Below are 9,851 nucleotides of genomic sequence, written 5' to 3'. Positions count from 1 at the left end.
GGATTTCTATCCCTGCTTTGTGCCATTTTTAGGACTTAAATGAAAGGATGTTTTCTTTTGTTTAAATATCTTATTAAAAGCACATTCCACCAATTTTGAAGTTCAGTTTATTTGTCAAATGGAGTGCTATCTGCAAGATGTATTCTGTGGCTCTGGGGTGGACATTTTAGAGGCAGAGCAATTAGAGTCTAATAAAAGACACTGTTGAGTTGCATTATGAGGGATGTAGGATCCAGCATTTCTGGAGCTTGACCATAGGCCTACTAGTCTCTGAAAGTCAGGATATCTAGGCCTCTACTCATTCAATTTTGACAGTTAAAAAAACCTTTATTAAATATATTCCAATCTTAAATCTCCGGGCAACCCTATTAAGACAAAATACCACACATTTGGAAATTAACATGATCCCAGACCTAAAGGGTTGGGACTAAAGGCCATGCATACAATTATTCATATTCGTCATCTTTTCTTTTACTTAGTTTTCCTTTCTCTGCTTCTTCTTTTCCACACAGGCCTAAAATAGCTGCAGATCAATACATAGAGGGCTGGCAGCTGAAGAAGGGACATGAGCCACAGGAAGGAGTTGAGTTTTCCCCACTTAAAATGTGTGTAGGAAGTGCCAATGATTTAAGCATTTAAGAGTTAACAGGCTTGTATAAAAGATGGTTCTAAGACGATTAGTCAGTGGCACCAACATTACGAGACTTAGATTATCTCTCTATCTGAGACTTTCCCCAAAGGGAAATCTGTAGCTGATTGTAAATGACAACAGGTTGACTGTTTGTCTATCAGTAGCGTAACATAAACCAGCTGGTATGGTCTCTATAGAATACATAGTTTGATTGGAAGGAATTTGACCAAAGTAGCAGCTGGCTAACGTCAATCCAGCATCACATCCCATTTGTCTGCAGAGAGAAACTTTTAAGGTCAGAATACCTACTGGGTTGCACTTGTGATGGGAATACTCATCTTCACTGCAGTCATTGTTGGTTCTCACATAACCCTTTTGGTTTCTATGGTTACTGACCATACCTCCGCAGGTCTCTCTTTCTGTTAGAGTCATTTGTAATGCTGGGTGAGACTGTGGTGGGTGAGGCATACACTGTACAACAAGGGCTGAGTGCATTTCAGACTCAACGCTCTCTATTATGTAGTGTTTTAATGAGTCTAAATGACATAAGGCTTGTGAGATATTAGAACACATGATGAGAAAGTATCCATCACTTGAGCTGTGAGAGGATACAGAAAAAGAAAACAAGCTGACTAAAGTAAAAAGTAATGACATCACGGTCCCAACCTGCAGCTACTTGGAGATTTGCATAATCAAAAGATTTGGACTCATAACAAGCAAGCTCATTATTACAAATATCTTGTTTGAGCTGCTTTGCCTAAATTAAATGGAAATTGTGTGCATGTGTGTCTAAGTCCATTTTAAAGACAGATTGCCTAATATAGATTGAAGGTGTGCAGACCAAAACCAGTATAAGGGTCATGCTTATCCCCTCAACTGGATTGTGTTAATCTACTAATCGAGAGCCATTTACATAACTGCTTCAATGCAGCTGCAGTTAAGCAATTATTGCCCCCATTTCCTCATTTTCCAACAATGTGGTATCCACTACCCTCATTCCCAGACTAAAACTTTAATCTCCCTCCTGACCCCAAGTCCATTTGTTTACTCTCTTGTAAATCCTTGTCTGCTCGCCTTCCTTTTTCCCTGGGTCCCCCTCTTTTAATAATGTTTTCCTTTCATTTCTTTTTATCTTGTGCTCCTTATGGCTGGTTGCGTTGTACACGTAGGCCTTTACGTGCAACAAGCTTTACTCCCGAGCATCGTTACATACTCTTATGTTTGGGCACAATAAATGTGCCTATATTATTGTCACAGAGTAAAACTGGCTGACATATCACACCCAAATCACAGCTTTAGAGGCAGGATATCGTAGTTTTTATACCTGTTTGTTTTGCTGAATAAATAACAAACTACATTTTCCTGTCCTCTATGAGCAAATCCTACTGCAGAGTTTGGATAATGTGATTAAACATAGTTGTCCTAAAGAAAACCAAATTACATGGAATCATAGGTTCCAGTGCCGTAACCCTTTTAGACCAATATAAACTCTTTAATGACAAATAAATGTGCTAATACTATGTTCCCACAGCCAACTTGGCTTTGTTACTGCCTATTTTACTCCAAACCACATTGACTAAAATGCAGTGTAATTCTATATTACACAATAGAGCATGGAATGCACAAAGCTTACGTTAATAGTTAAAAAAAGATAGATTGGCAGGTTCATTTTTTTAATTGATTTTCGTTTATGTAATTTTAGAATATATAATGTTACTAAATAATAAGTATTCTTTTAACATATAACGCATTTGTAAATTAAAACATGTCGTATGGTCTACTGCCATCTCCTGTTAGAAAACATATGTTACGTTGTTGCAGAAAACGGAATTGATTTAAAACAGACGTTAAAAAGCCTCAATCTCAATTACCCTATATAAACATATTTTAAAATTCACTTAAACGGGTTTCATATGTCCAATCAACTTTAAAAATTGTTTTTATATCTATAACAGTGTGTTCAGCAAAACGTAAATAAGGCATATCGACGGTTGATTGCTCTTGGCTGAGAGAATTTATTTAACGTCTTAACTGTACAGCCAATCAAATTTACTTTTAAAAAAGCGAGTCCTCAGCTTTGTCGAATCACAAAACGCAGAACATGAAGTGGGCGTGAACGCCAAGTGAAGCAGCTGACAGCAGGCTTTCCTGTACGTTGTGTTTTGAGTTTGACCACAAGAGCATAGCGGACAGGCTGATTTTTACAAAAGCGAAAGGGAAGAATGACTCGGAACACTGAATAGCAAAGAAACGGAGATATTTCTCGAGTCCACTTAACTTGAAGGATTTAAAATAAACTGGTGTGTTTGTGGGAAAGGTGAGCGGACAGTATTTACATGTTAGCATTAGCAACAAAACCGGTTATTTCCATATCTAGCTAGCTATGCGGTTATTTTAGCTACCTGCTACATCTGTAACTATCAGATATAGTCTGTCTAAACACGTGCATGACATGGGTAGAAATCGTTTCTAAACTGTAGCTAGCTAAATCAGGATTTTTGCATGTCCACTCCACAGGTTTTAACAAGTTACATTAGAGCCTCTTCTTGCTAGCCGGGGGGTTCCCCTAAAATGCAACAGGACACATCCAGTTTCCAGTCAGGGCACTTCAAGGATGTCACCTTCTCAATATAGCTGCTCGTGCTCACTCCATATGTCTAAAATAGGCTGCAAACCATATGCCAAAGGGTTTTACACAGCTTAACTAAACTAAACTCAAACAACATGGATTTGTAGTAAGGATATTAACCGTTAAGTTAATAAAGAATTGGGCTGTAAAGTCAGCACAGCTATGTGGCGGCAGATCATTCTGCAGGCCAATACTGTTCAAGCCAACACTTCTCCAGCCTGACTCATCTGCTATCAGTTGTTGAGTTAGAATGAAAATCTGCTGGCACATAGTACTGTGTTAACGTTTATTATCTTTACAGTGAGTCATGTTTCCATCAGAAATACCTTGTAGCTTGTATCTAATATTATAAACTCTAGTTTTCTCATCTTGGTCTTGGTTTCTTTTTTTGCAAACTGTAGCTACTTGGACTTAAAACATTCATAAAATACATAATTTTTTGTATGCCATTTTTTTGCTTCACTCAAGCCATTGGTGTATCAATACAATATACTCACACAAAATATAATACTTTGATTTATCCATATTATTTCACTGACCTATAGTTTTTTTGGTGAAGAGGTTCAGTGACTGGTTTGTGGACGGGGCGTGTTGAAATGAAAAGAGGAAGGGCCGTTTCACAACAGCTGTTACTTCACCACAGGTGTCAGCTCAGGCCCTCTCCCCTTGAACATGTGCTTAAACCCTACAGTTTTCTTTTTGACTGATTTGTTCTCTGATGGGATTTTCAGCCATGGATCTGTCGCTGTCTGGCAACCCAGCCACCCCAAAACCCAGCCCCTCGTCTCCCTCCATCTTGAGGCCAGGCCTTTCTTCTTCCAGCTCATCTTCTACCACGACCGCACAAACCTCAGAAGGCCCTAAACCTAAACTCACCATGCCAAAACCTCTAACCACACCCTCACCATCTCCCTCCATCGCCTCCCCTCGGACTTCTCCTGGTCTTTCCTCCCGTTCTTCCTCTCTGTCCACACCGCCTGCCTCCCCTCTCCGCCAGCCAATCAGGAGCCCCTCTCAGGTAGGCAGATCTCAGCTGAATGCAGCCTCTACGCAGAATCACCTGACTGGATCTACAGCTGCTGGAGCGGCTGCCATGGCTCCCCAGCCTCCTCCCACACCAGAACCAGGTGAGACTCAAACTCTGAGCTTTGACCTTTTACACTTTTTTAATCACAAAACCTTTTCTTCACTGTCTCACTCTCCCCTTATCCACCAATCAGTGCAGGCAACCCTCCCAGGATACAGTGTGTACTGTAGTGTCTCCATGACAACCATAGACACTTATCAAAACATGTAAAGCAGTCCCTCCCAGTCTGCTGACTTAATGAAAAAACCCTGTCTCATCCCTGTCTTTACAAACCATTTCAACTCGTAGTCGTTAGTAAGAGATCTGTTAGCTGCATTGGAAATATCACATTTTAAATTGTTGAGGTGATGTCAAGATATGTAAATATAGAGTATTGCTGGAACTGTGAAACCCAACACCTCAGTCATTTAATCTGGACCACAGTTTGGACTTGCAATCAGTCTTGTCTCTAAAAAAAAAAAAATACACACCATGCACCAGGTGTCCTGTTGTTTAGATTATCATGCTGTAGTAAGTGTGTGCGTTACATCAGGGAAGCTAGCAGCTGCTGTTATTTTAGGGTTTCGGCCGTGGATCAATCACGCCACTGACTGGTACACTGATCTGGACTGTTTCCATATGCAGAGTATTTTAAAACCAAAGAAGTGTGAAAAAACTGTTCTTATACTTTAAATAATCACCTGTACCCCGGAAATCCAGAGTTCTCGCAAGAGCACAATTTGAATTTGCTCAGCGAGTTACTCTGGAATCGAGTAATGCTGCTTGTTAACTATTCCCTTGTAGCCAAGCTGCACCAGTCACATCTGTGTATCTACTAAATAGGCGGGCCAGAGGCGAGCTAAACAGACAACATTTAATCTACCAGTTAGCTCTGCTGGTAGCTAAGCGTATGGGGCTCTGGATATGTCACACTGTGTGTTGTTGTGATTGGTCGTAGTGTTATCCAATTGCATGCAGTGAGATTTTCATATGCATGCCCCTTGAGATTGCTAAACTTTTATTACTCAATGCCAGACCTTTTGGATTTGGGTCTGGATTTCCAGGCTAAGTCACCTGAATAAATTAAGTTAAAATTTCAGTTTTTCATAACCCTCATGTTGTCCTCGGGTTAAATTGACCCGTATTCCTATATAAATGTTCTTTTTAACTACCCAAAATAACGTGATTGATTTCACACAACGCTCTTTGGCGAGTACAAATCTCTACTTTCATTAATTTTGAGGTGTCTTATTCAATTTCATAGCATTTGAAAAAAAATTGAAGTGCTTTTGAAATAGTATTGAGTAAAAGTGACATATTCCAGTCTGTGATTATCCATCAACATACTTTCCTTTAATTTTAGTCTAAATAATTCCTAATTTCTGCTTTTCTAACTCAAACACTAGGTATAATTTCCTATAAATGAGTTTTGACCATAAATTCCAAAAATAACTGTAAAACTGAAGTTAATAAGTTAGTGTTACATAGTTTTGAAAATGTCAAAACAAGTTGAAAAGTGTTGAAAGATGGGACAAAAACGTAAGAAAAAGTTAAAAATATTGATAAAATAGCCTCAACAAAAGTGTTAATTTTCCATTTTGAGGGGAAGACAACACAAAGGTTAAACTTCAGGCTATAGGTATGAAAAATAAATGATTTAGTTTAAGGTAAAGTGTTTTTACAGTCCTTGAAATGGAAACAGCTTGGACAGCAGTTTCAGTAACGTGGACGCTTTGCTTTTGCCTAACTGTGTTGTGATTAGACAGCCGGGTCAGGAAGACATGTTTGAATGAATTTCTTTCTTTTTATCTTGTCTTCATGTTGTTGAGATGTGCTGTACAAATACACTTGCTGTGTCAAGAACAGCTGCAACTGGGACAAAAGAAATAACATTTTTTATGTTTAGATCAAATCTTTACATCCCACAAGAAATAAAAAAATATGCAATTAACTGTACCTTTGTGTTATCCACCCGTCTACAGAAGAGGTATTTTATTAAATCAAAAACAGCCACAAAATGTTATGCAATCAGACATTTTGTTGGAGTTTTTTGTAAATAATTCTCTGTTTCGTTCAAAAGAGCCAGAAGAGGTCAGTCCTGAGGATTGGGAGGAGAGAGCAAAGTCAGGAGATGCTAAAGCACAGCTCAAGGTCAGTGTCGATTAACATATTGCAAATACTCGACCTTAATGACCATATGGGGGGCCCAGAACAGATCAGCCAAATAATAATACATGTTATTTTAGAGGGACGTTTGATGGGAAAGACAGATCTTTAGTCACAAAGTCACAGAAATAATTTGCCTCACAAGTTTAAGTGTGTGTGTGTGTGTGTGTGTGTGTGTGTGTGTGTGTGTGTGTGTGTGTGTGTGTGTGTGTGTGTGTGTGTGTGTGTGTGTGTGTGTGTGTGTGTGTGTGTGTGTGTGTGTGTGTGTGTGTCTGTCCAGATGGGTCTTTACTTTCTGGCGCTGGCAGAAGAAAAAGATGAGGAGTTGAACAACTGTACAGCGGTCACTTGGCTAGTCCAGGCAGCTAAACAAGGCCGCAAGGACGCCGTCAAACAGCTGCAGCAGTGCTTAGCCTCCAGAAAAGGTACCAACATCTCCCACTGCTACCCTCAATCTACGGCCATTGGCAAATATTGTAGTAACATTGGTTTGGTGTTATGAATTGATCAGACTACCCTTTAACTGATGCTGAGAATAGTTGTCCATCATCAAAGGCGCACACATGTTCTTTCTTTCAGGCATCACTCTGGAGAACTTTGAGGAGGTGAAGAAGTTGTGTACGGAGACGCGCTTTGAGAGGGGAGTCAGGAAAGCAGCTCTGCTAATGTACTGGAAGTTGAACCCAGAGAGGAAGAAGTCGGTGGCTGTTTCTGAGATGCTCGAGAACGTTGAACACGTCCACACAGAGCCGGGTACTAGTTTTGTTGCTTATTAAAACAATTGTGTAGCAATAATAGTATACTCAACATGCTGCAGATTGTTTTAAAGAGCTAAAAAGTAAAAACTTGTTGCATGTTTAGGAGCTTTGTTTTACCCTCCATTTACAGGCAAACCAGTGTCCCCAGGCCCACTAAACAGCTCTGCCAAGAAACAGAGGAGAGTCCTGGAGAATATGGTCACCAGTGAAGGTATGTGTGGTTTAAAAAACCAACGCCAACTTGTGAAAAAGTGTTTGATAATACAATTTACTTTGTAGCTTGCCTACAGGGGGAGTGAATACATTATTTTTGTGTATTCAAGTTTTAAGAGATAAAATCACAGCTACAATGGGGAAAAAAGAAATTTTCCGATTTACATGTGCTTGTAACGTATGTCTTCTGTATGTCTTTGTAGCCAGATGCCACGTGGGTCTTGACGACTTTGTTGAGATGACTAAGAAGTACGCTCGGGGTGTTGCACCTTCACCAGTCATGAATGCAGCAGGCGGTGATGATGATGATGATGATGATGATGATTATGTAGTTGTGAAGAATCCAGATGAATTGCCCTTACACCAAAAGGTAGGAAGCTCTCAGAATGTGTAAGAATGTGACTGCTGTCCAATAAGTTCTATGCTCTCTGTGGGTTTGTTTGAGGTCCCCCTCCACTCAAAAATGTGTTTTGCTTGTTGAGACTTCATTTTTACCAAACACAAGCATCAAATTTTCATACTGCAACTAGTGAATGTTTGGCATTTTGTTTAATATTTTACTGGTTTCTGATTAATTGTTGTTTCTGCTCTCTAAATAACTGAAGTCCTTGGTTCTTGTTGTTTCTCCAGCTGCTGAAGTTCCCCTTGTTCGCTCTGCTGGAGATCAAGGAGAACCTCATCGACTGGGCGTCACGGGCCGGCATGCAGTGGCTCAGCGCCCTGATCCCCACGCACCACGTCAACGCACTTATCTTCTTCTTCATCATCTCCAACCTCACAATTGAGTTCTTCATTTTCCTCATCCCTCTGCTGGTCTTCTACCTCTCATTCTTCTCCATGGTCATCTGCACACTGCGGGTGTTTCAGGTTAGTGATGGCTCCTGTTGAAGATGTACTTTGTACAGAGCTCAGTTGTATCGTTTTCTTTTTGAGTCTGTGTTAATGAAAGCTTTTTCTTTAGCAGAGGACTTCCTTTAAATTTGTGTACTAGAGTACAGATTTGAGGAGGTAAAAGTAAACAAATTAATTAGCATATTTTTCTACAGAATTCAAAAGCATGGGAAAACTTCCGGGCCCTGACAGACCTGCTGGCTCACTTTGAACCTGGTCTTGATCTAGAGCAGGCTGAAACCAACTTTGGATGGACACACTTGGAGCCTTATATGTGAGAAGATACATTCAGATGAAGCCATGTTGACAACATGTTCTTTCCATATTTTCATTATTTTCCTTTTATTGTTTACTCTGTTTTGATTGAAAATATAAAAGTTGGGTTTTGTTCAGGTTCGATGAGTTTGACTGTTTAATTTCCATTTAGGATTAAGACTTGACATGGTCTTTGTTTTTTAAAAGAGAAAACTGTAACACAGAAGTAGAAAAGATGTAAAAATGTGAAAGTATTGTACTGAAAATAACCAGTAAAATATGGAAAATTAATGAACTAAAGATGATAAATATAAATATTTAACAAAAAATGCTTCTTCGGCTTAATGAATAAATCCCTGTCTTTGTGTTCCAGGTACTTCCTGCTCTCGGTGATCTTTGTGGTTTTCTCTTTCCCTGTTGCTGATAAATCCTGGATCCCCTGCTCAGAGTTGGCTGCTGTCGCTTTCTTTTTCACAGTCACCGCCTTCCTCAGCCTTCAAGCCTCTGCTCAGCTGTTTGCTCGTAAAGCCCTCCTCACAGAGGTCCTCTCCGGAGCGTGCTCCCTCACCCACCTCCTGCCAGACTCACTCCCCTGGTTCCTCAGGGTCTTTGGGATGACGTTCATCACGGTGCCTTTAGGGGACATGGTGGCTTTGAACTTGGGGGTGCCATGTCTGCTTTATGGACACCTTTTCTATCTGCTCTTTCGTATGGCCCAGCTGAGAGGCTACAAGGGCAGCTACCTGTGCCTGGTGCCCTATCTGGTTTGCTTCACCTGGTGTGAGCTCTGCTTGGTGTTCCTTAATAACGCTTCTGCAATAGGACTTATCCGCACATGCGTTGGCTACTTCCTCTTCCTGTTTGCCCTTCCTATACTCTCACTGGGTCTGGCTGCAATGCTCATCATCCAGTTACTGCAGTGGTTTCTGGCCCTGGAGGTGACCAAGATGGTGGTCACACTGACAATTTGCTTTGTGCCAGTAGTGTTGAGGCTTTGGACTCGCTTCAGCCTGAACCCTATCTTGGTTTTTCGGTCTTTGACACGGAGCAGCATCGTGAAGCTCATCCTAGTTTGGCTCAGTGCGGTGGTGCTCTTCTGCTGGATGTACGTCTACAGGTCTGAAGGCATGAAGGTTTATAACTCCACTCTGACGTGGCCCGAGTACAGCAGCCTCTGCGGCCCTCTGGCCTGGAAAGAGGCCAACATGGCCCAAACTCAGATTCTCTGCTCTCATCTCGAGG

General features: G+C 40.7%; 2 protein-coding genes across 2 annotated transcripts in view; one reads left to right on the top strand and one right to left on the bottom strand.

Annotated features, from left to right (window-relative positions):
• The first annotated feature begins 2,731 nt into the window (after positions 1–2,731).
• Positions 2,732–9,851, top strand: part of wfs1b (Wolfram syndrome 1b (wolframin)) — an 8,678-nt gene continuing 1,558 nt past the window's right edge. The window contains exons 1-10 of the mRNA XM_032527999.1: positions 2,732–2,948; positions 3,992–4,387; positions 6,407–6,477; positions 6,773–6,917; positions 7,072–7,245; positions 7,381–7,461; positions 7,667–7,833; positions 8,094–8,330; positions 8,510–8,628; positions 8,983–9,851. The exon at positions 8,983–9,851 is cut by the window's right edge and continues 707 nt beyond it. Coding sequence (XP_032383890.1) covers positions 3,994–4,387; positions 6,407–6,477; positions 6,773–6,917; positions 7,072–7,245; positions 7,381–7,461; positions 7,667–7,833; positions 8,094–8,330; positions 8,510–8,628; positions 8,983–9,851 — 2,257 coding nt within the window. The 5' untranslated portion in view covers positions 2,732–2,948; positions 3,992–3,993. The remainder of the gene's footprint in view (positions 2,949–3,991; positions 4,388–6,406; positions 6,478–6,772; positions 6,918–7,071; positions 7,246–7,380; positions 7,462–7,666; positions 7,834–8,093; positions 8,331–8,509; positions 8,629–8,982) is intronic.
• Positions 6,735–9,851, bottom strand: part of LOC116696823 (serine/threonine-protein phosphatase 2A 55 kDa regulatory subunit B gamma isoform) — a 36,782-nt gene continuing 33,665 nt past the window's right edge. Inside the window, exon 12 of the mRNA XM_032528013.1 lies at positions 6,735–6,773. The gene's annotated coding sequence lies outside the window, so the exon portion shown is untranslated. The remainder of the gene's footprint in view (positions 6,774–9,851) is intronic.

This window comes from Etheostoma spectabile, chromosome 10 (assembly GCF_008692095.1).
Source record: "Etheostoma spectabile isolate EspeVRDwgs_2016 chromosome 10, UIUC_Espe_1.0, whole genome shotgun sequence".
Taxonomy (NCBI): Eukaryota; Metazoa; Chordata; class Actinopteri; order Perciformes; family Percidae; genus Etheostoma; species Etheostoma spectabile.
The sequence above is the reverse complement of the archived record's forward strand: the minus strand, read 5'-3'. Positions and strand labels throughout refer to the sequence as shown.